The 25,667-nt window shown below is 42.4% G+C and overlaps 2 protein-coding genes across 5 annotated transcripts in view; one reads left to right on the top strand and one right to left on the bottom strand.

Moving 5' to 3' along the window:
* The window catches only part of LOC138830110 (B-cell linker protein), a 49,562-nt gene extending 26,114 nt beyond the window's left edge, over positions 1-23,448 (top strand). The window contains exons 4-17 of the mRNA XM_070026510.1: positions 1,943-1,983; positions 4,588-4,744; positions 8,047-8,210; positions 9,351-9,429; positions 10,401-10,472; positions 11,612-11,681; positions 12,598-12,625; positions 13,363-13,405; positions 14,046-14,130; positions 14,892-14,923; positions 16,723-16,799; positions 17,860-17,943; positions 20,160-20,315; positions 23,089-23,448. Of these exons, the coding sequence (XP_069882611.1) occupies positions 1,943-1,983; positions 4,588-4,744; positions 8,047-8,210; positions 9,351-9,429; positions 10,401-10,472; positions 11,612-11,681; positions 12,598-12,625; positions 13,363-13,405; positions 14,046-14,130; positions 14,892-14,923; positions 16,723-16,799; positions 17,860-17,943; positions 20,160-20,315; positions 23,089-23,208 (1,208 nt within the window). The 3' untranslated portion in view covers positions 23,209-23,448. The remainder of the gene's footprint in view (positions 1-1,942; positions 1,984-4,587; positions 4,745-8,046; positions 8,211-9,350; positions 9,430-10,400; positions 10,473-11,611; positions 11,682-12,597; positions 12,626-13,362; positions 13,406-14,045; positions 14,131-14,891; positions 14,924-16,722; positions 16,800-17,859; positions 17,944-20,159; positions 20,316-23,088) is intronic.
* Positions 1-25,667, bottom strand: part of LOC138830109 (DNA nucleotidylexotransferase-like) — a 108,668-nt gene that overhangs the window by 64,809 nt on the left and 18,192 nt on the right. The window lies entirely within an intron of this gene.

Here is a 25,667-nt window from a genome sequence, read left to right as displayed (position 1 = left end):
TTTTCTTTGAACTTCTTGGGTTACCAATGATCACAAATACATTTTCATTTGCTAGGTCAACCCAAAGAATGATTTATTAAAAATTATTTTCTGTTTATATCAGAAAATAATTTATGGCCCACAGTTGGATAGAAGAGAGAAGTTCCCCTGAGCATTTGCCATGGCTTTCCCTAGAGAGGGAACTACTGCCAACATTGTTTAAGTGGTAATTGCTCTGGTCCCAAGGCCATATTTCACCTAGAAAATCCCATTACTGGGATCTCCACCTGGAGCTACAGTCAGAAGTCTGCTGTGGCCAGGAGTAGAAATGGCATATATGAAATAAATAAGGGGTTGAAGGCATGGCTTAGGTGGTAGGGCACCTGTCAATGAGCAGGAAGTATGTTCCAGTTGGAGTGTCAGACCAAAGAGAAAACAAACAAACAAACAAAGAGTCCTGTTGCTGTGCTGGGGAACTGAGGTTCATCCTCTAGGCTGGTAATGGTCGCTGTCCCATGGGATAGAAAGAAACTGGGACTTTCTGGGGTGCAAGGCTCTCAGCCTTTTCTGTCCTATAGTCTGTTACTGGCTGATTTCCTACACAGCACAGTAAACTCCAGGTGACCTCTCAGGTCACATTGTAGGATGGGGTTGGCTTCTCATACTTGTAATGTGTTTTGAAGGAGAAATATTCATTCTCGTTGGCTGCCATAACTCAGACCTATTTTCCTCTCCAAGCTGTCAGCTACTTAAGACCCCCAGTCTGTCATCTCCATTTGTATCCACAATCCACCACAGAGCCCGGATGGTACCTGCTCCCTGGAACAAACTGAGAGGCTCAACTCTGAGAATCTTCATGAGCTTTGAAGTCAGCCTACAGGGCTCTGGTACTGGCTCTGTCCTTCACTATCTGACCATGGACCTGTGACTCAGACATTTTCTGTCTCAAATATTTTTTTTGTTTTTTTTTTTGTGTGTTTTTTTTTGGGGGGTCCGGTCATGGGGCCTGAACTCTGGGCCTGGGCGCTGTCCCTCAGCGCTTCAGCTCAAGGCTAGTGCTCTACCACTTGAACCACAGTGCCACACTTCCGGCTTTTTTCTTTTTGCTTATGTGGTGCTGAGGAATCGAACCCGGGGCCTCAGGTATGCAAGGCAAGCGCTCTACCACTGAGCCACCTTCCCAGCCCTCAACTATATTCTTTTAATGGGTATGTGTGCTAGTCCAGAAGCTTGAACTCAAGCCAGGGTGCTGTCCTTGAGCGTTTTTGCACAAGGTTAACGCTTTACCACTTGATCTCCACTTCTGGCTTTATACTGGTTAATTGGAGATAAGAGTCTCATGAACTTACCTGCACAGGCTGGTGTTGAACAATGATCCTCAGATCTCAGCCTTCTGAGATCTGGCTAGGATAACCGCCCCTGGCACCCAGCCTCCACACAAGATTTTTGAGAAGGTTATGTGGATATAAAACTTGGACAATATTACCTAGAATATAGTAAAGCATTAGATAATCATTGTTAAACAACAACAAACAAAAGGTCAAACCTAGAGCCTAAGAAAATCACAGAAATTACCTTCTATTGTATACATATAGAAAGAGGCATCCAGATGTGAGGTGTGTTCCTGAACTCCTCAAGTAGCTGGGACCAGCATCTGCATGAGAATTTATGTCTGAGTCCTGTCCAGTGTTCATTCTAATATAGATAGATCCACATGCCAATTCAAGGAGAGCCACATTCACAGAGTAGGGACAAAGACAGACATGGGTCAGAGGCACCATTCTTCAGCCCCAGTGGGATGTCACTCATTTGTCTTCTGAAGAAGTCAGAATGAACAGATGGTTGTGGTAACTGTTAAAAGCCAAGTAAATGGCACCAGGAAGCCAAAAAGATCGAAAGGCAGGTTCAGACTGTAGACAGCTGACAGTCCTGTTCATACATTCCATGTCTCTTGCTGTTTCAGAGAGCCCTGCAGATGAGGGAGAGCAGTGGTCTGATGATTTTGTAAGTATTTGCTCCTGGGATTGAAAGCATCTTAGGGCCTTGTGGGAGACCTTTTAGAGGGCTTGTTTCTGAACTCCATACTGGCACTCAGCTGAGATTCACTGGAGATAGGCAGAGGGCACCCTAGAAAGATCACCTCCAGACAAGGAGCCAATAATCTGGTAATGATTGACCTGACTTGGCCACTCAGTCAAAAGCATTGCAGTCATTACGTCAAGTCATCATGGCCAGGGCTGTATGAGGTAGTTACTTGACCCCATTCACAGTTCTCATTGGCTCAGCCACAACAGGTGCCAAAATGTGTCAGTGTTACCCCATCAGTTGGCAAACATTCTGCCATTCTACACTCTCCTAGTACATCACCCTCTGACCTCTGTCCAGGAGTTTCAAATCAACTAGTATCTGAAGAGTTTAATGCCAGGCCCACAAGATGCCTCCACATCCAATGTCTGGGAGCTACTAAATTCAAATCCAGCAGAATTTTGGAGGTCACAGTGTGAGAGAGAAGGATGTAACCGTGGTGACACTGGTAGGTGCAGTGGCAGAATGAGCTGTCAACCCCCTCACAAGGTGGAAGCCACTTTTCCTCTAGGCTTTTTTTTTTTTTTTTGTATGTATGAGTCCGTCCAGAATCTGAGTTTGGAATCAGGAAGGGATCCCAGAAAGCCTCCGCACATCCTTACATAGATAAGGAAATAAGAGATTGAAAATGGGACTTTCCTACTGCCACTTAGTAGAATGAGAACTAGATCCCCAGTCACCAATGCCCAGAATCATACCTGAACCCAGTTCTGGGCTCTGCACACCCCCAGGAGGTTCTGCAGTCTTAAGGACAGATCATCTTTCTTCAGCCACAGAAAAAGAATAGAAAAAAAAGGGGGGGGGCAGGGGACCCTTCTGTGAGTCACTTGGCCTTGGAGTTCCTCCAAGAGCCCAAAGGTAGTTGATATCCCAGAAATGCTGAAACATCACCCCCTGCTGGTAGCAGCTTTGTATCACACCTGTGACCAAGAAAGAAAGTTGGGTTGGTTCAATCCCGGGATGAGTAAAGAGAATGGAACTGGCTTGCTGTACAAAAATGGCAGGGTAGGAACTTAGAAAACACAAGTAAGCTGGGTGCCAGCAGCTCATGCTTGTAATCCTACCTACTCAGGAGGCAGAGAGCTGAGGATCGTGGGTCAAAGCCAGCCCAGGCAAAAAAGTCCATGAGATTCTTATCTCTGATTAACCACCAGAAAACCAAAAGTGGTGGTGGGGCTCAAGTGGTAGAGCCTTGAGCTGAAGAGATCAGGGAAAGTGCCCAGACGCAAAGTTCAAGCCCCACAACTGACAAAAAAGAAAAGAAAGAAAGAAAGAAAAGAAAAAGAAAAACACAAAGTAAAATTGTTCTGAAAAGGAGGGAATAACATGCCTCAAAGTCAGACATTCAAAATTCAGTAAGATACCACCTACAGCAAGGACTGAGTAAACATCTCCCCATTATTTTTATTTTAGTGGATCTCCAGCACACATAGGAGGAATGCAGGCTTGCTTCTGAAGCTTCCAGGCTTGGTATCTAGTTCCCGTTCTAAAATTACAAGTGAAAGGAGGCAGCCCCCCACCCCAAAAAAGATGTCCTGTTGATTGGAAAACCACATCTGGATGTTGCATTGTGGGAACAGGGGCGGGGGGAGCAGTGAAGATTGTGGACACAGAAGCCCCTTATGTCTTGAGTCTTGTGCTGCATGCACAAATAGTACAATATGAATTCTCTGGTGAATGTGCACAAGAAGGGTTATTCTTGGTGTCTCAGGAGGAGTTGCAAGGCTCAGAAGATTTTACTGCACTCTTCAAACTTTCAGACCATATGACTGTGGCTTAATAAAGGTAGACTTAGCAAATTTGTATTAAGAAGGAAAACAGAAAAAAAAAAACAAGTTCAGAGTGCATTATAACATAACACAGTTCAACACATAGTTGAGATGCTCTGCTTAAAGACCAGCTTGTCCTCCTCCCCAGGCATCTGTCTGTTCCTCAACATTCCTCCCTCCTATTTATCCTCAGCCATCACTATTCTATTTATTATGTCCTTTTCCTGGTTGCTTTATGCCTGTTTTATACCAGTACTGGAACTTAACTCAGGGCCTAGGCGCTGTCCCTTAGCTTTTTTGCTCAAGGCTGGTGCTCTACCACTTGAGCCACACCTCCACTTCTGGCTTTTTGCTGGTTAATTAGAGATACGAGTCCCACAGATTTTTCTACCTTGACTGGCTTTGAAGGGTGATCCTCAGATCTCAGCCTCCTGAGTAGGTGGGTTGACAGGTGTGAGCTTGTTTTTTTTTTTTTTTTTTTTTTTTTTTTTTTTTATCATCTGCTATTCTTTGTCCACTTGTAGTTTTAGCCACCCTGGGGATTAAAGAGTTTACCTGTTCTCCAGGTCACGGTGGTGGGCAAAGCAAGGGGCTTTGGAGGTGGGAAACTCTGGCTTTGCCTATCACCAGTTGCCTAATCCTGCAAATTGAAGTCTACCCCAGCTACAGCTTCCTGGTCCTGTCACTGTGAAAACAGTTCTGATTTCTCAAGCTGAGTGAGCACAGGGACTGAGGATGGTATCTCCATTTGCAGGACAGCGACTATGAAAACCCAGACGAGCACTCGGACTCAGAGATGTATGTGATGCCTGCGGAGGAGAATGGGGATGATAGCTATGAGCCACCCCCCGCTGAGCATGAGATGAGGACCATCCACCCAGCTCTGCCCTTCACCAGGGGCGAGTATGTAGGTAAGGCCATCCCCCACCCCATGTCTTGATCACAGAGGGAAGGCCTGAGGGTGTGTCCACCTTGGGGCTTATACGTCCAAATGGTGCCCATAGGGAACGAAGCCCAAGTGGTGAAACTTTCCCATCCTAGGGGGAAGGGCTCATGTAAACCAGGAACATTGAAAACTGGTAAAGATAAATAGATGACTCATAGATTAATGAATAAGAAAAGTACATCCTGATGGTTGCCCTGCCCCTGTTCCATCCCCTAGACCCACAGAAAACCAACACTAAGACTGGTCCCCAGTTTTCTTCTGACTTCTTGTATGCCAGGTTTTGGAATTTCTCCTAGGAAGTTCACACAGAACATGGGTGCCTTTTCACCCATGATCGCAATGCTAAGCCTGATGTTTCCTTCTCTGCTGAAGGGCCCATCCTCAAGAGTTCAGACTGTGGGGTCTCCCTGGGAGTAGGTTGCTGGCAAGGACCTCTAGGCCTAGAATTCACCTCAGAGGTCAAATAAGCACAGCTCAGGTCTGGCCTTGAATGTGGGGTGTGCTTCTTTTTATTGTCCATCAAGAAGAAATTTGTATTCTAGTGTCCATAGGTGCCTAAAGGGGAGGAGAGTAAGTGTGTGAGCACTGAGGGCGATGCTTGCATTATTTGTCTGGAGTGCTCCTCCAGGTAAAGGCCTCCAGGCCCGTCCTCACCGCTATCAGCTGCCTCCTTCCAGGCTAGCAGTACAACTCGGTGTGTATTCACAATTGATCTATTGAGCACCTACTTCCTTAAGCCAGATTTATGCTAAGCACAGCAGCAGGCACAGTAGTAAACTGCTAGAATTTTTAGATTACCATGTGGTGCTTTACTGCTGTGACCTACATGGAGTTCTCTCCATTTTACAAAGGAAGGAGGAGAGCCTCAGAGGGGTGAGCTCACTGGGCCAAGGTTCTATAAGTAGTGGGCTGGTATGGGAGCTAGACTCCTCAGTTTTCAAAGCCACCGTTCTGCTACACATACTGCCCATGAATTTGGTAAACCTCATTCAATCATTTCAACAACCCAGGCCGGGGGAAGGAGGGGTTATGATAGCCATACATATTCCCCACTTCACACACACACACACACACACACACACACACACACACACACACACACACACACACACACACACACACACACACACACACACACACACACACAATTTAGTTGGTCAAGGAGCTCATTTCAGGACATACTCTTCAAAGCCTGTCTTCTGTGTTTTGCTAATTCTGATGGAATGAAATACTGCATTAAGAAATTTAACCCAAGCATGGTGGCACATACCTGTGACCCCACCCACCTGAGAAACAATTTTAAGTTTGAGTCCAGTCAGACAACATTAGTAAAAACCCTTTCTCAAAAACAAAATCAAAAAGGGGTAAAAGTAGCTCAAATGATGGTTTGAAGCCCTGGGTTCAATACCCAGCACGAAAAACAAAAACAAAAAAGGAAAAAAAAGTCTACACTCGAAGAGCTACAAATAAAATGGACAGAATTACAGGCACAGCCAAGCAGATAGGCTAGGGCATAAGCACAGCAAATGTGATGATAACCGCAGGCCTGGGACAAGAAGCAGCAAAGGTGGAGGGCAGAGTAGGCACCTGGAGAGCCTGACAAACAAGGGTGTCTTGGGGACTGTCACAGGAGGAAGCAACTGTGCTGTCCCCATATGAACACACAGGCTATTCCTGTGCTAAGCACTTCCCATGGTGGTCCAGTCCAAATCAAAGCTGGGCTCCCAGCACAGGTGGGTAGACTGGGGTTCTGCAGCTCTCATCACCTGGCATAACATTAGTTCCATTTCTTAGACAGGTATACCACACCACTGCATTCACTGCAGTCTTTCTAATCCCTGCAACAACTCTCCAAGGTGAAGCTCTGTGTCTTCAGCTTTGAAACAAGGGAATGAGTTCTAGAGGTGCTGAATAACTACAGACCCAGGCTAAGTGGCAGGACAGGGGACAGAACCCAGACCCAACTGGTTTCAGACCTGGAGTTCCTTCCCTGGCACCTGCTGGAGAGGATGGATGGTCCTAGACTAAGGGGATCTCAAAGCTTCTCCATGAATTAAGGGAAGTCACTAAGGGAAGGAATTTATAGGCTGATCCAGACAAGTGATCGCCACCCCCTCATAACTCCTGTACAACCTGGAGAACTTTTTCTTGTATGTCTGGTACTTGGGCTTGAATTTTCATTCAAGGTTGCTGCTCTACCACTTGAACCACATCTCCACTAATGTTTTTTGCTAATTAATTGGAGATAAGAATCTGTTAGACCTTCCTCTCTGGTTTGAACTTGATTCTCAGATCGAAATCTAAGTGGCTAGGATTATAGGTGTGATCCACCAGCCCCTGGCTAAACCTGGGGAACTTTTAAAATGTGTGGCATCGGGCCTCATCTCAGATATTCAAACATGGTGGAACCCAGGCCTGGGCAATTTTAAAGCTCCAGAGGGTGGTTATAGTGTGTAAATGGTGTTGAGTCTCACCTCCTTAAGCCTCCGGGCTGCTCTTGTCCACTATGCTTGGCCGAGTTGGTCTGTCAGCTCTCCCAAGCCTACCACCTTCTATTCCTCCCTTTCTGATCCCATCATGGGTTGTTATCAAGGTCAATTAGACGGAGTTTTGTACCTAATTTTTTTCCTTTTTTGTCGATTGTGGGCCTTGAACTCTGGGCCTGGACCCTGCCCCTGAGCGCTTCAGATCAAGGTTAGCGCTCTACTACTTGAGCCACAGTGTCACTTTCAGTTTTCTGTTGGTTAATTGGGGATAAGAGTCTCATCTTTCCTGACCAGGCTTGGTTTGAACCACGATTCTCAAATCTCAGCCTCCTGAGTAGCTAGGATTACAGGCATGAGCCACCGGTGCCTGGCTGTACCTAATATTTTCACTTTGCTTCTGTAAGGAATATCATACTGATCACTTGCAGCTACTGGGATGCTGGTGGATTTGTAATTCTTTTTTTTTTCTTTTTTTTTTGGTTGTGGGGATTGAACTCTGGGCCTGGGCACTGTCTCTGAGCTCTTTAGCTCAAGGCTAGCACCCTACCACTTGAACCACAGCGCTACTTCCCGTCTTCTGGTGGTTAATTGGAGATAAGAGCCCAGGCTGGCTTTGAACCCCAATTCTCAGATCTCAGCCTCCTGAGTAGCTAGGATTACAGGCGTGAGCCACCAGCTCCCTACCCATCTCCTTCCCAGGATTTGCAATTTCTATATCTCCCTGGTTCCCACTCAAGACACAATTCAGAGCCTTTTCAGTGTTTTCTTTTGTTTGCTCTAGATAATCGATCAAGCCAGAGGCAATCCCCACCTTTCAGCAAGACCCTTCCCAGTAAACCCAGCTGGCCATCGGCTAAAACAAGGCTGGCCTCCACTATGCCAGCCTCCACCGCTCTGCAGAAGCCTCAAGTCCCACCCAAACCCAGAGGCCTCCTTGAGGCCGAGGTAAGGTAAAACAGGATGCAGAGAGGAGGTGGCTGGGGCTGCCTGCTGACACTCGTCCTTTCAGGGTAGGAATAAGGTGGCAGAGGACAGAAAGAAGACACCAACTGTTAGGCTCACAGTAATTTCTGTCATCATTTGGCAAAAACACTCCAAGATATGAATTCAGGCACAGAATGCAAAAGGACACTGGATTTTAGGAGACTCTCCACTTCTTATAGCTGAGAATGGAGCCCTGGGAGGTGAGGTGGGGTTCAGCTGCCCTGAGGTGGCCCAGACTCAGAGTGGAGGAGTGTGGAGGAGGCTGCAGTGTAGCTGGCAGAGGGGAGGCCAAGATAAGAAAGAATTTTTTTTTAATCCAGCTGAACTTTTAGATAGGATAAAGAAAGTCAAGGACAAGCAGGAATAAAAATGTTAAGATCTCTTATCTCCAGTTAGTAACTAGTAAAAAGCGGGAAGTGGAACTGTGGCTTAAGTGGTAGAACACTAGCCTTGAGCAAAAAAGCTCAGGGACAATGCACTGACCCTGAGTTCAAGCCCCAGGAATAGCAAAACAAACAGAGTTTTAAAAAATGAATAATTTAAAAGGATTTTTCTAGGTTTCTAAGTACATGCAACGTTCTGCGAGAGCAAATCTGTGGAGACAGAGATGGGTTGATTAGTGGTTGATTAGATCAGGGGAGGGAGGAGTCAGGGAGTGACCAATGAGTTCAAGGTTGTTTGGGGGGGGAGAGTTATTTTTTTGGTGATGATGTTCTAAAATTAGGTTGTGGTGATGATTGAGCAACTCTGACAACAGTTACTTCCAGTTCGGTAGGTTCTAAATCCACAGATTCAACAAGCTGCGGACTGATAATACTTTTTGTAAAACTGATGGTTTTGACTATAATCACTTTTTTTCTGGCCATTACTTCCAGAACCCTACAATGATTTTCATTCCCATTTATGTAATGTAATAGATCCCATTTACATGATCTAGGGATCACGTAAAATACACAAGAGGGCGCCACTGGTTTTATGCAAATACGATGCATACCAGCAAATTCCAGTACAATCCTATGTGAAGGATTGCCCAATAAGGTTTCTCTTTTAAAAAAATCAGTCCTCCCAACAGTCCATCATTCATCTCTACATTTCTCTTAGGCTGATTATGTGGTCCCTGTGGAAGATAATGAAAACTATATTCACCCCACAGAAAGCGGTCCACTTCCATCTGAAAAAGGTGAGTTTGCAGTGGGAAGCCCCTGGAAATTCCTGGCAGTTGGTGAGGACATTCAAGGCTGTTCCAGGGAAAGCATGGAGAGTCTCAGAAGGGACCATGCCAGGACTGTCTGCTCTGGCATCTCAGTATGCCACTTCCCCGCTGGCCAGAACAGAGAGCACCCGCATCAAACAGGAATTCTGTAATTATCTGTAATTTTTTTTTTTTGTCAGTGTGGGGCTTTTACTCTGGACCTGGGTACTGTCCCTCACCTCTTCATTGTACCACTTCTAGTTTTCTGGTGGTTTATTGGAGATTAGAGTGTTAGGTTTTTTAAAAAGAGGTAGCTGAGTAAGAACAGCAGCAGCACGTGGTATTCAGGTAAGGAGTAGGTTTATTCATAGTTTCGGCTGGCACCAGGCCATCCTGGTCCTCCACGTGGTGGGGAAAGGCCTGGGAAAGAGAGCTGGGAGAGCTGGGAAAGAGAAAGAGCTGGGAAAGAGAGAGAGCTGGGAAAGAGAAAGAAAAGAGCTAGAAAAGAGAGAAAAGAGCTAGAAAAGAGAGCATCTGGGAAAGAGGTGGGAAAGAGAGCTAGGAAAGAGAAGGGAGCTGGGAAAGAGAAGAGAAGGAAAGAGCTGAGAAAGAGCTAGAAAAGAGCAGAGAGAGGGAGTCTAGGCCTGGGCTAGGCCTTATCTAGGGTATGGGAGGGGAAAGGTGTGGCCACATCAAATTCAGATGTGACCTCAGCAGATACAGATGTGACCTCTTCCAGGTGTTCCAGTTGCCTAGGCAATGCAGGTACTGGGTGGAGACTTGGCTGTGAGGAGAGTGGAGTCTGCTAGCCATCCAGGAGTGGACCTTACATAGAGTCTCATGGACTTTCCTTGCCCGGGCTGGCTTTGAACCTCAACCCTCAGATCTCAGCCTCCTGAGTAGCTAAGATTACAGGCGTGAGCCACCTTCTGTAAACATTCTGTATGTGTTTATTTAAGCTCCTTTGGTGAACAGATCGACCAAACCAAATAGCTCCTCAAAGCCCACACCTCTTCCGGGGACACCTTCAGGTAAAGTACTTGTGTGACTTATCTCACTGATTAACAGTGTCCAAATAGCAGAGCACCTTGCTGAGGGGAGCAACTGGCCTAGCTCTGGTCTCTCCCTACAAGTCTGTCTTCAATCTCTAGGTGAGGATTTACCCTGTGTCTCTCCCTCCCTCCATCATAAAGATTAGCATTGTCTACTGGTAGGGGAGGGAGGTCTGGAGCAGAGGACAGGGTGCTCTGTCCCATGGATGACTTCTGAAGGTGAACTTTGGGGAATAGTCTACCACTTGCCCTAATTTGCCTATGTGGGCCCTAAGCAAAGGCCCTAGGACCTCAGAAATGAACTAATGAACATTCTCCACCAGTAAGGTGAGGTACTGTGTTGAATGATATACTGGGTTGAAGTGGAGAGTCCCAGATAAAGATGTGTGCCTGTTTTGGAGGTGGTGGGTGTGAAGTTGTTTGTCTCTGAACACCATCTGTAGTCATCTTCTGTGCAGTGTATACACATACGGTATGTGCTCTTGGTTGGGGCTCCATTGAATCAGGGGGCTCTGGGCTTGTCTGTGGACATAAGAAGTCCTTCAGAGCTATTCAGATGGAAGAAACAGCTTGGGATGTTGGGGTATAAGAATAAGGACATCAACTCAAAAGGAACTTGACAAGGCAAAGCTAACTTCTGCAGAAGAGTATGCCATCAGGCAAAAATTTGTCAAGCAAGCACAGAGCAGGTGGGCTACTCCCTGGCTGAGCTCAGGTTCACAACCTGCAAAAGGATGTGGCTCAATTAACAGGATGTAACTAAAATTTAAGGGGCATTTAATGAGATGCCGTAATTAAAGTGCATCAGGAAAAGGATGTAACTAAAATGTAATTAACAAGGGTCAAGCCTCTGGGCCAAAGCAGGAACTTTTCAAAAAACAATTCTCACAAGATTAACTGGAAGGAAGCAAAACTACTTGGATAGAAAAAAGAAGTTTTTCTTACACACTGCCTCCTCTAAGAGTACATACTATTTTTAAATATAGCAACAGGTTTGCCCCATAGCCTCAGAACTAAAAGCAACACAAAATGTGAGTCTGCTGGAAAGACCAGCCTCTCTGACACCATCAGACCCAAGGACAGAACACCACGATGGACCCTCATTTGTCTTTGTGCAGGTCGGAACAGCGGAGCCTGGGATTCCAAGTCATCTTCACCCTCAGTGCCATCCCCACTGCCCAGGGTCGGGTGAGTTATCACTGTAGGCAGAAACCTTGTGAGACTGGACGAATGGAATTCTGGGAACCTGCTGCCCTGGGAACCTCCAATGGACATTCCTCACCCCCTCAAGCAGGCTGAACATTGGACCAGGGTAGCTCCTGATGACATGGGAAGCTAAGAGTCTAACTACATTCAATTAAATCTTGAGTATACTGACCAAGTTTTCTGCTTAAATCTTGAGTATACTGACCAAGTTTTCTGCAAGATACCCTCACCTTCAGAGGACCCTGAATGATTCTGAGTCCTTGGAGCAGGTTTCCTCTTTTCCTCTTCTACTGCTCTTGCAAACAGAAAAATGATATGCAATAAATGTACATGATGTTTGCACATACGCTAGTGTGCACTTCAAACACCAGTGGCAAGGTGCTTTTCCAGTGATACACAAATTATTCTTGCTTACTGGATTTAAAAGCTCTTTACAAGCTGGGAATTGGTGGCTCATGCCTATAATCCTAGCTACACAGGAAGCTAAAATCTGAGAATCACAATTCAAAGCCAGCCCTGGCAAGAAAATCCATGAGACTCTTACCTTCAATTAACTACCAGAAAACCAGAAGTGGAGCTGTGGTTTAAAGTGGTAGCGTGCTAGCCGTGAGCAGAAAAGTTCAGGGACAGAGTCCACCAGGACCTGAGTTCAAGCTCTATGACAAACAAATGAAAGCTCTTGGCAAACAATGAATGTTGTAATGTTGGCTCAATGCATTATTTTTTTAAAGCATACCTTCTGTCCCAACTTGGCTCTGAACCACGATTCTCTGATCTCAGACTCCTGAGTAGCTAAAATTATAGATGTGATCCTATTTAAATCTGTCAATAAGATGGTAGTCAACTTCACTTCATTTTCATTATGGTTTAACAAAGCCAATCTCTTTTTATTCTCCAGGAGGAAAACAGCTACCCCATTGAAGATAGTAAGTTACTTTTCCATTTCAAAGTGCTTCCTATTTCTTGCCATGTGTTTCCATATTCATTGATTTAAGGTTGAAAATGCTTCTTGCTATCATGAACATAGCCTTCTTAGCTATTGAAGCTGCTGTCCTTACAGCTGCGAGGACTCCAGCTCCTCTGGTAGCTCAGTAGGTGATACTTAGAAGGAGCTCTTCTTGCTAGACCCTGGCAGCTCCTTTGTTAAATATATGCAGACAGATCAGAAAACAAACAGCCAGGCTCCAGGCCTCTTAACACCTTGCCTTTTCCAAGGAAAGTCCCTGTGTCCACTTCCAGCCTGTTGACCCTGGAGCAAATGGCAGGCCAGTGTCTTATCAGGCACACAGACTCAGTCAAAACTCAGATGCTTGCCAGAACCTGGTGAACCTAGGCCATTCCCTCATGGAAGGCAGTCCATCTGGGCCTGGAACCTACTAGAAGCCTGCAGTTGACAATCACTTGCAAACATACAAGGTGAGGCTAGATGCAAGTTGCTCACTGCACAAGCACCACTGTTAACAGAGCAAGTTGATGCTCAAGCTGCCTCCAAGGGACACTTCTGGACAGTTGTCTGGTTGGGCTTAGAACTGTGTGTGAGTGAAGGGACAACTATCTGTCAAAGAAAACTTGACCAACACTTTTCTAAAATAGTATTACTTTGGCATGTATTTCCATGTTCTGCTCGTTTGAATAGCACTGCCTTTCCTTTTCTTTTGTATAGACTCCAGTTGCCTCTCAACAGGCCACGTCAAGTGTTTGTGAAGGTAAACTTATTTATTCTAAGGATAAGCATGTTCTCTGAAAGTAATGTTTAATTGTCTGCATATAAGTGGAATCCTGATTTAATTGAAATATAAAATTGAGTTCTTGAAACAAAACAGTCTTTCACTTGGCAACGCATAATGTGTAGCAAAGCCAGCTCAGACCTGGACTCACCAAGCAGGATCTTCAGTAGGGCTGCAGCCCATGTGCCAAGCACATATCTGTTTGCAGTCAGGACAGGTAGGATGGACAAGAAAGTGCCAAGACCCCACAAATCTGAATGCTAAGAGCCATTCACATATCTTAAGAGTTAACAGCTCAGCCGAGGTCATGAATTTTGAAAAGTCAGAGAAATGACAGAGAAAGTAGAGGTGAATTGTGTTGTAGATGTCAAACCTTGCAACTCTAAACTCCAGCCCCCTCTAGATGCAGAATCCATGAACATTGCTAGGTAGGAGTCCTGATCCCAATAGCACTTGCGGTGTACAAGGCTGACAAGTGCACAAACTAATCACATCCTGCTGAAGACATTCTTGGGAAGACATCTGACCAAACATGGTCCTACTAAGCTGATGCAGCTGGGTTTGCCGATGGAGATAAACATTTCACGCTAATCCTAATATAAGATTTCTCCCAATCAAGAGAAGCCTATCCCTGCTGAACGCCACCGAGGATCTAGCCACAGACAAGAAGCCATCCAGTCACCAGTGTTTCCGCCTGCCCTCAAGTAAGACTCTTTTTCTCTTTAAAAACAAGTTTCTAGGATGGAGATTTGGCTCAAGTGGTAGAGCTCCTGCCTAGCAAGCACTAAGGCTCTGAGTTCAAACCCCAGTACCACTAAACAAAACTGGAAACTGAATCTGGGTTCCTTCATCTACTAAGACCAGACTGTTTTTGAGCCCTTTTTAGCAGACTGAACTAGGGAGTCACTTTTTAAAAAAATGAGTTTCCGGCTCAATATGGTAGTATTCACCTGTAATCTCAGCACTTGGGAGGCTGAGGAAGGATGAATGTGAGTTTGTGGCCAACTTGTGCTACATAGCCCGTCCCTCCCCCATACAGAAAAACCTTACCTCAACAATAAACAAACAAACAAATAATTATTATTATCCTTCTGTTGCTGTAGGAATGAACGCATGCTTAGTGGCATGCACAGTGACTCTAGTTTTTAGTGCTTCATAAAGATCCAATAAGTCACTGCTTTGTAATTAAATCTTACGTCTTAAGCAAGGTTGTACTGTAGAGACCTATTATCCAGGTCAATTATTGGATTTAATTTAACTATAACACTTCAGTCAGGACTCCTTCTTTCGCTAAACTAAAAGGCATAATCTTGCTGATTTTTAAGATTTTGGTTCCTTTCCTGACTTGAGATATGTCTTATTAGCCTTTGTAATGAGTTTCTTCATAATTCTGTCCATGTTAATACCACCAACAAAATCATATTGTGCTTTGCCCCCTTAATTTATCTTAACTGCTTCTTTTCAGACCTCTCCCTCAGAAACCGATTCCTCTGCCAAGTAAGTACAGGGAAGTCACAATGAGGGCCACAAGGTAGAGGTGTAGCTGGACTGCTATCTCACAGACCTGGGTTCTTCCCCAGGGGTCACTTTCAGCTGTGGTCTTAGTGTCTCTGCTTGTTTCTCCATCTCTAACATGGTGCCAACAATAGCTATTTCATAGGATTATTTTGAAAGGTAATCATTGAGAGCATTTTTTGCTTTTTTTAAATCTTATTTCACATTGATTATTTTACTGGTTGGACATCTTTGTTTGTAGTAAAAGAAGTAAGACCCCTTTAGTTGTTTTCAAAATGAAAAGACAAGTAAGGAAGCCAGGAGTGTGGCTCATATGGTAGAGCACTAGCCTTGAGCAAAAAAGCCAAGTGAGAGTGCAAGGCCCTGAGTTCAAGCCCCAGTACTGGCACCAAAAAATAAAATAAGTAAAATAACATATGAGCAATATCTGGGATAGTGCTTTGTACATAGTAAGTCCTCAATAAATGATTATTAAATTCTAAATACATTTTTAATGGTTGTCAAGCATGTCTACAAAGAAGACAGGGCAAATATGTGGATAATTTCCCTCAAGGAAAATATGACAGTCTTGTAAGGAGGGGAGGGAATGTTGGTGTTTTATTGGCTGCTATTTACCCAAATGCTTCGATACAAAGAAGGGACAGAAGAAAGGAGGACAAATGAATGAACAAGGGGCTGGGAATGTCGCTTAGTGGTAGAGCGCTTGCCTAGTGTGTATGAGGCCCTGAGTTTGATTCCTCAGTACCAGATAAACAAAAAAAATTTAAAAATTTAAACCCAACAAAAGAATGAATAAGTAAACAAAAAACCAACAACTACGAATATACCTATGTATTTTCTCTGTTTCAGTGTTTGTATAGTTAGGCTGTAAACTTAAGGGAGTTTATGCCTTTAAGACAGCAATTTTCAAACAATTTGGTCTCAGGACCACTTTATTATTTATTTAGTTAGTTAGTTATCTAGCTGTCTAGTAACTTTTTGGTGATACTGGAATTTGAACTCAAGGCTGAATGCTTGCTAGGCCTAGTGGTCAGGACCACTTCACTCTGCAGACCTAAAGAACTTTGCTTTACATGTTTCTTCCTATTAACACTAAATATATTGAGTTAAAGCTGTTGAAACATTGGAAACCTCATTTACCTAAAATAATATATAACTCACTGCATGGTAGCAAAACATATTTTTGTGGAAAATAAGTAATTCCCAATAAGAATTGTAGTAGGAAGAGGGGCATTATCTCAGGTTTTCCTATCTCTTTACTGCCTTGAGTAAGGAAGATTGCTGGATTTTCCTATCACTCACTACAGATATTATGTTACGTCTCTCGGAAATATATGAAGGAAAGTAGAGATCACAAAGATAAATCATTGAAAAAATAAAGGCCTCTGGTATCCTCCCCCAAAATCTGGGGATACTTCCCAGAATCCCGAGACCATACTTTGAGAACAGTTTTTCTGGTATGTGTCCCCCACAGCAGCCATCACAGCAGTGCAGTATAGATGTAGTACCTGCTCAAGAAACAGGAAAAGTTGGGGCTGGGAAGCTGGCTCAGTGGTATAGTGCTTGCCTTGCATGCATGAGGCCCTGGGTTCAATTCCTCAGCACCACATATGCAGAAAAAGCCAGAAGTGGTGCTGTGGCTCAAGTGGTAGAGTGCTAGCCTTGTGCTGAAGAGCTGAGGGACACTGCCCAGGCCCAGAGTTCAGATCCATGTCTGGCAAAAAAAAAAAAAAAGAAAAGAAACAGGAAAAGTTAATTGGTGTTTTCCAAATCCCTCTCAGGATTTCCAGAAGGGGGAAGCCCGTCTGTGGATGGACCATCCCCTAACTTTTCATCGAATCCCACTTTTTCAGTTCAGGTATGACATGAGCTCTTTGTATCAGTGGCTTGTTGCATAAGTGGAAATGTCTTCTGAAAAGAGTTTGGAGTAAAGCTTGAGAACAGAGCCTTGGTTTTGGTTTGCTCTGTTTATTCTGATTGGTATTCCTGATGCCCTGAATAACAATTAGTATTTCTTCAAACCTGCAAGGAAATGTGTTGCTTTTATTGTTCTTTTGTTGTTGTTGATTGTTCATGGGGCTTGAACTCTGGGCTTGGGAGCTGTCCCTGCGCTCTTCAGCTCAAGGCGAGCACTCTTAACCACTTGAGTCACAGCACCACTCTGGTTTTCTATTGGTTTATTGTAGATAAGAGTCTCAGGGACTTTCCTGCCTGGGCTGGCTTTGAACCACGATTCTCAGATCTCACCCTCCTGAGTAGCTAGGATTACAGGCATGAGCCACTGGTGCCCAGCTTTATTGTTAATTTTTCTAACATAGCTTTTATTTAAACTTTGTGATTTCCTCAGAATAGAACTGTGAAAGTTTATAATAAAACACCTAAGATAGCAGAGTTTAAAAAGAGACAGAAGACTGGAGTCTGTGCCCTGTACAAGTCCTCCTGAGCTTATATAAAAATGTAAACAAAATATGGTAACAGTTACCCTTGCCTTCAAAGAAGGTATGTACTGTTATTTGCAAGAATGAAGTCAGATAATATTCATAAAACACTTTGGAAATTACAGTGTACTCCACAGACAGCGAGTAATAAGAACTCAATGGGCCGGACAACCGACCAAAAAAAAAAGAACTGAATGGAAGAGAGATTGTAATTTACTTGGGAGAAAGGAAGGAAGTAGTGGTTCAGGAACTTAGAGGGATTTAGTTATGTTCAAGAACTAAGTTTAGCGGCTAAAGCCAAGTAATGTAGACATAGTGCCTGGGTGGGTCAGAGGAACCACAGACTCACAGACTATTGATGCAGACTGTTGGTTTCCAGCTTGCTCTTACAAAGTGAATCTTGGCATAGAAGTTGCAGAAGTCTTTACAAACATTAAAGGAACCGCTAGCACATGCTGAACAATGCCTTCATTTTCACAGGAAGCTGATGTTCATTCTAAACCCTGGTATGCTGGTTCCTGTGACCGGAAGTCTGCTGAAGAGGCGTTACATAGATCCAACAAGGTTTGCTTGCTTTGGATCCCATCATTGTGCCCTCAGCATCCTTCTTTGTAGAACACCTCTTCTTTTCTTTCACCAGCGTCCTACTCCTCCCTTTTATCTTTTTGTTGGTTACTTGGAGATAATGGTCTCATAGACTTTCCTGCATAGATTGGCTTTGAACCTCAATTCTCAACCTCCTGAGTAGCTAGGATGACAGGCAGAAGCCACTGGCTCCTGACTTAGCTTGAATTTTTAAGATAGTTGTTCTGCGGGATTGACTTGAAGCTTTTGATGCGAGGCTTTTGAGGAGTCCGACTTGAGTGTTACGTTCTTGCCCTTGTATGTAGTTTTAGTTCTTTAATCTGAAGGCTTGAGTTTTTGTTTTGTTTAGGAGGCTTTTTGTTTCCTTTTTTGTGCCAGTCTTGAGGCTTGAACTCAGGGACTGAGTGCTGTCCCTGGGCTTTTGTGCTTACAGCTAGTGCTCTACAACTTGAGCCATAGCTCCACTTCTGACTTTCGGTGGTTCATTGGAGATAAGTCTCATGGACTTTCCTGCCTGGGCTGGCTTTGAATTGTGATTCTCAGATCTCAGCCTCCTGAATGGACTACAAGCGTGAGCCATTGGCATCTGGCTTCTACACACTGTTTTTTAAAGTCAAATTGTATTGGAATATGTCTGAATTAATTTTTCAATATGTCACTATAAGTTTTCCCTTATATCCAGTAAGTTTTCTTACAGCCTCAAAGGGTAGTTCCATTCTATTGTTCTGTTTTTGTCAAAGACCTAAATCACATGTATTTTAGATTTTTAAATCATTCTTTTGCTCCAACCACTGCCTCCCAGACCTTAATGTAGTTATTTTATTAATTCTCATTTTCAGGTGTTTCAGTGGTCTCCATCTCTTTCTTCAATGTCACATATTAAATCTTTGTCTATTTAGTCCTCAAACATCTCCAAATGATCTCCTTGTTCCTAAAATACAGTTTCTCTTCAAATTCTTTTCTAAGTTAGATCCATTCTTGTTGCAGTTCTTCTTGAAGTCTTTGTCCAGTTTTTGGTTTTTTGAACTTTTAACTCTAGAATATTTTTATGTAATATTTAATAAAAATTAAGGTATTATGCTGATTTTTCTTTATCATGAGTTCTTTGAGAATTTTCACAGCTAAAGGTTTTAACTCCCAATAGCTATTCTTTAGTAGTCTAAATGAATGGATTTTTTTTTTTTTTGGGTCCGGTTGTGGGGCCTGAACTCTGGGCCTGGGCGCTGTCCCTCAGCTCTTCAGCTCAAGGCTAGCGCTCTACCACTTGAGCCACAGTGCCACTTCTGGCTTTTTTCTTTTTGCTTATGTAGTGCTGAGGAATCGAACCCAGGGCCTCATGCATGCAAGGCAAGAGCTCTACCACTGAGCCACCTTCCTAGCCCCAATGAATGGATTTTTTAACTACTGTTTTTACTCACAGACAATTTGTGGACATGTTTCTATATTGAAGGGTGTCCTTTTAAACTGGATATTGGTGGCTCATGCTACTCAGAAGCCTGAGAGCTAAGGATCATGGTTCAAGGCCAGTCCTGGCAGGAAAGTTCGTGAGACTCCTACAGCTGTGGCTCAAAGTGGTTGAGCACTAGCCTTGAGCACATAAGCTCAGGGACAGTGCCCAGGACCTGAGTTGAAGCCCAGGCTCCGCTGGCACTCACAAACACGAAAATGTCCTCTAGGTTTTCTCTGGTGTCCCTTCACATATTTCTAAACTACAAACACAATAACATGACAACATTGACCTCACTCATGATTTTGTGTGTTTTCTATTACTGAGGTTTGAACTCAGGGCCTCAAGCTGGCTAGGAAGAAGCTCTACTACTTGAGCCTGGCCACTAGCTCTTTCTGCTTTGGCTTGTTTTCAAGATAGAGTCTTCTTCCCCAGGCTAACATGGACCATGATCCTTCTAATTATGCTTCCTTCTGTGGCTGGAATGACAGGCACACATATCTACACTGTGTTTATTTCTGTTGATACCAGCCTTAGCTGGTGGTCTTGAACCAAGATCAGTCCCAAGTAGCTGGGATTTTAAATGTTGTGGTTCACTTATGGTTTTTAGTGAGTATATGTTTTGTGAATTATTTTCTTAGAAAATAACCAGCATATACGTATTTTTCATCAATTGAATTGTATAGTTCATAAACTATAAAATGTTAAGTAATACTAGCCATAATAATGCTTTATTTTTATTAAACAGGATGGATCATTTCTTATTCGGAAAAGCTCTGGTCATGATTCCAAACAACCATATACACTAGTTGTATTCTTTAATAAGCGAGTCTATAATATTCCTGTGCGATTTATTGAAGCAACAAAACAATATGCTTTGGGCAGAAAGAAAAATGGTGAAGAGGTCAGTAATTTCTATTTAATTTTACTTTTGGTTGAGGCAGAATCTTTCTATGTAGCCCAGGTTGACACTGAACTTAGGATCCTCCTGCCTCATCATTCTGAATGCTGGGAATACTAGTATGCATCAACATACCCAGCTAGAAATTTCCTTTTAGATCTATAGCCATGTATTGTGCACACGGAGAAGTATAAAGGCTGATAGTCTTATTTGCCTATTTTTTTGTTTTGGGTGCCTTCAGTGTCCTATTCAAGAAAGAAATCATTGGCCAAATCCAATGTCATGAATTTTTCCCCTATATTTTCTTCTAGATTTTTTTATAGTTCAATCTTTTTTTTTTTTTTCCCCCTTAGTACCAGGGCTTCAGCTTGGAGCTTGGAGCTCTTGTGTGGCTTGTTCATTCTACCTCTTGAGGTACACCTCTAGCCCAGCTTTTTGCTAGTTAGAGATGGAGTTCTTGAAACTTTTCTGCCAAACTGGCTCTTCAGCCTCTTGAGTAGCTAAGGGTTACAGGTGTGAACCACCAGTACTTATCTTAGTTTAAAGTTTTAAATATGAGCTAGTTCAAGCCCCAATACTGGCACAAAGAAAAGATAAAAAAAATGTCATTGGTAACAGAAGAGAAAGTAAGGAATATATAAAAGTTCTGCCAGGTGCTGGTAGCTCATGCCTGTAATCCTAGCTACTTAGGAGGCTGAAATCTGATTGTGGTGGAAGCCAGCCTGGGCAGGAAAGCCCCTGTGAGACTCTTTTCTCCAACCACTCAAAAACTGGAAGTGGCACTGTGGCTCAAGGTGGTAGTGTGCAGGGCTTGAGCATAAAAGAGCTCAGGGACAGCACCCAGGCCCTGAATTCAAGCTCTATGACCAACGCCCTCCCCCCCAAAAAAAAAGTACTTGAAGGCCCGTCTCTCACATGTTAGGTGCATGACCTAACATTCATAACCAATTACCTACAAATAACTGGCATTTCACTAGAAAAAGTTGATTTGTGCTCTAAATATTTATTTAATGTGTAGATTTTGGAAGCTGTCCAAATGGTTTACAAAGGCTTTATATTTATTCCTACTTTTTTATTCTGGATATTTATATATGAAAAAATAAAGGACAATAAAATGAACTGTTACTAATTAATGGATTCATAGCACTAATGTGAATTACCATTTTTAAAAATGATTCTAATTGCACTTATTTGGTAACTAAATTTGTAGCACTGTTGGATACTTAAGGAATTTAATGGTATGTGTTACATTTAATCAATCTTTAAAAATCTAATCACTTTCAGAAAAATAAATATGACAACCTTAACTCCTATAGATGTGATTAAAATATATAAAACTTAGCTAGGCACTGGTGGCTCACGCCTGTAATCGTAGCTACTCAGGAGGCTGAGATCTGAGGATCACAGTTCTAAGCCAGCCCAGGCAGGAAAAGTCTTATCTCCAATAAACCACTCAGAAAACCAGATGTGGCGCTGTGGCTCAAGTGGTAGAGCGCTAGCTTTGAACTGAAGAGATGAGGGACAGTGCCCAGGCCCAGAGTTCAAACCCCACAACCACCAAAAAATATCTATATCTCTATATAGCTATACACACACACACACACACACACACACACACACACACACACACACACACACACACACACACACACACACACACACACACACACACACAAAACTTAATATGTACAATGAGAGTCCAGCATGAAATTTCATTATTAACTAGGCACTAATTTAGCTGTAAGCTTATTACTGGTAGCTAGGCACAGATGGAAGCATGTGGGTTCTAAAGTTTTCTCATTCAAAAAAGAAAACTAACAAAATATAAATGTATGTAGGAAATAATTTCTTTCTGGTACTAAATTCTATTTATTACATCCTTTCCTGTGTTTTAGTTTCTATCATGGTAACCAAACACCGGAGATAATGAAATTATAAAGAGAAAAGGCTTAATTTGATTCACAGTTTTCATCAATCCATGATTGATGCTTGTTTTCTTGGGCCTATAGAAGCACATTATGGTGAGAGTGCAAGGCATTCTACTTCTTCTTCTTCCTAGGTGTGGGGCTTGAACTTAGGGCTTGAGCACTGTTCCTGAGCTTCTTTTGCTCAAGGCTAGCACTCTACCACTTGAGCCACACCACCACTTCCGGCTTTTTCTGTTTATGTGGTATTGACGAATCAAACCCAGGGCTTTGTGCATGCTAGGCAAGCACTCTACTACTAATCCATATTCCCAGCCCTCCCCACAGTTTTCTTAAGGACACCTTCCCCCAATGAATTAAAGACCTCCCAACAGGCCTCACTTCATAAAGGCCCCACTAGCTTTCAATAATGCCATTCTGGGAACAAAGACTTTAGCCTGTCGGCTCTAGGGAGATACTCAAGATGTAAACTATAGCTCCCTGAGTCTTTATGTCTAAGACTTGTGTGATATAACTGATACTTTGTTCTCTTTATGGAGAAGGTAGAAATATTCACTGGTAGCTAACTTCACACTTGACACTAAATAAAAAGCAAAATATTTTTTAACTGAGCAAAATATTTAAAATATGTATTATGACTCAAAGTAATTTTTCTACATAGTTATGCTAATTGAGGCTGTGTTTTTAGTCTTACTAAATATAAGAAACTCCATATCCCACAAAACTCAAGACAACAGGACTGTTTGGGCAGAAGATTAGCTGGGATCTTGAGAAAATGGGAGATGGGAGGAGTGGAACATGAAGTTAACATGAATAAACATGTTTAATTCATCCATGTTTTTGTCTTCTAGTATTTTGGAAGTGTTGCTGAAATTATCAAGAATCATCAACACAATCCCCTGGTTCTTATTGACAGTCAGAATAACACAAAAGATTCCACCCGACTGAAATATGCAGTTAAAGTTTCCTGAAGAGAGAAAAAGGTGGTTAAAACCATTGCTTCAAACATTTTCCACAGCTTTTTCCTTTTTAGATAACCTTCCAAAACATCACATTTTTGGATTATTAATTATCAGTAGTAACACAGAAGAGGAAAACAGCTATTGAGTTGTGTGCAATACTCACCTGAACTGATCAAGCTGATGAATGCATACCTTGGGAGGTAGAATTGTGCTAACATTCTCCAAATAAACATATTTTTTAAAAAAAAACAGGTGTACTGTATTTTCAGTCATTTCAGAAAAGAACATTTTATTTCCAAAATAAGAAAGTTTTACTTTTGGATAAAACAAAGATGCTGGAAATTCAGTACTGTGAGGTGCTCAGTTGTGCAGGAATATAAGTAGGTTCTCTTCTGTCAAATACGTACCATCATGTCTTGGTTAAAATTTGAATGTATAGAAAACAAACTATTATAGGTAATCTATGGTATTTGTAAGTGCAGATATGGTGTAAGTGTGTTATGGTTCCTTTTTGTATCTGCCCCCAATCATGAGTAGTGTATATGGAAATCAACTTTTTAGAAGTTCCGCTGGATTTTGTTACCTTCGCTTATTAAAAGGTAATTATTCTCTCTGATCTGTATGACTGTTACATGGAACCTAACTTGAAAGCAAAATGACAGAAAAACTAGATGGAAGCACCAGTTCATAGGACAGCATTCCAGAGAGCAGAAAAGCAGATATTGATGGTCAGTAAAGCATAGCCAGTATGAGCTTCCATGTCCAAGGTCTTAAATCAGACCAACAATATGTTCTTCTTTGTCATATCAAAGTTCTTTTTTCTACTGTGTACTCTAGACAATGTTGAAATGTTAAGAAAGCTAATTGTGAAGTCTAATTTTCAAATGAGAAACAGACTGGATTATAAGACGACAGCAGTCTCATGAAGTATTCAGAAAGACTACAAAGTATTGATAGATTCAGACTCATGTGAAAGGTAGGGAGAATATTACATGTCATATTATTTGAGTTCAGTTGTGTTCAGTCTTTATAGATATAATGAAGTTGAGATCAGTAAAATAGGTGGCTAATACAATAATTAGTGTCCTTATAGAAAGAAGAGGTCTGGCTACGAATAGAAATGCAGAGGGAAGACTATGTCAGGGGGTATCCAGGAAGAAGAGCATATGAAGATGAGAGACTAGGGTGATCACCCTGCAAGCCTAGGAGTGCCAAAGATTGTTGGAAACCAACAAAGACAAGAGGAGGTCAGGACAGATGTCCTAGCAGCTTCCAGAGGGAACATGAGCCTGCTGAGATCTTGATTTCAGACGTCCAGCATCCCTGAGAGACAACAGATGTTTTTTAAATCTCCCAGACTATGATCCCTATTACGATAGCCCTAAGAAGCAAATAAAATTCAGACATATCTAACAACAAAATCAGATATATGGGTTTTAGAAATTGGGTACCCCAACCATTTTGGCAGGTACCAGGAAGTGAATTTGGGACCTGACATTTGTGAAGCTTTCTTGCTCTATCACTTAAGCCATTCCTACAACCTGATTGTTTATTTTTGAAAATACTAAGAAAATATGAATTTATATGCAAAACCTCTGAAGCTCTTTAAAAAGACCAATCCTATAAATCATGGATATAGAAGGAGAACTAAAGGCACAGATAATCTATTTAATTACATAAAAGCAGAAAGCTTCCCTAACCATGAGGAAGAGAAGGACATCTACACAGAGTCGTCGTACAGAACCCCAAGGAAATAAGATTTAAGAAGAAATACCCCTAAACATATTATAGTTAAGGCAACAAATATACAGAATACTGAAGCTGCAAGTCATATACAATAGCAACCACAGAGGATAACTGACACATTATTCAACACAAATTCTAAATGCAAGGAGGGCATTGTAGAACATAATACAAGTCCTGAAGAGTAATACCTGCCGATGTACATTAGTATATCCAACAAAATTATACTTCATAATTAAGAGTAAAATAAAGACCTTGTGCAATAAACAAAAGTGAAAGGAATTCATATTTACTAAGCCAGCACTGTATTGGATGCTAACAGAATCCAACACAGAGCACAGCAATCAAAAACAGGAACGAATAAGACCTACTAGATGAGTAGGTTAGTGAAGAAGAAATAGGAAAGAAGCCCTTATCAGAAAAACAGGAACGAATAAGACCTACTAGATGAGTAGGTTAGTGAAGAAGAAATAGGAAAGAAGCCCTTATCAGAAAAACAGTAAAATGACAGGAAATGCATAGTATTTCAATAGTAACACTGAGTGTTAATGATCTCAATTCTTCCATCAAAAGACACAGAACAGTAACTTGGACTAGAAACATCTAGTCCAAGATGTTTCTACAAGAAACATCTCATTGACAAAGATAAATACTTAGGGCAGGTGGAAAAACATCTGTAATCCTAGCTACTCAGGAGGCTGAGATCTGAGGATCTTGGTTTAAAG

Source organism: Dipodomys merriami, unplaced genomic scaffold, assembly GCF_024711535.1.
Source record: "Dipodomys merriami isolate MVZ:Mamm:240054 unplaced genomic scaffold, mDipMer1.0.p SCAF_184, whole genome shotgun sequence".
NCBI lineage: Eukaryota > Metazoa > Chordata > Mammalia > Rodentia > Heteromyidae > Dipodomys > Dipodomys merriami.
This window is presented reverse-complemented; position numbering and strand designations above follow the sequence as displayed.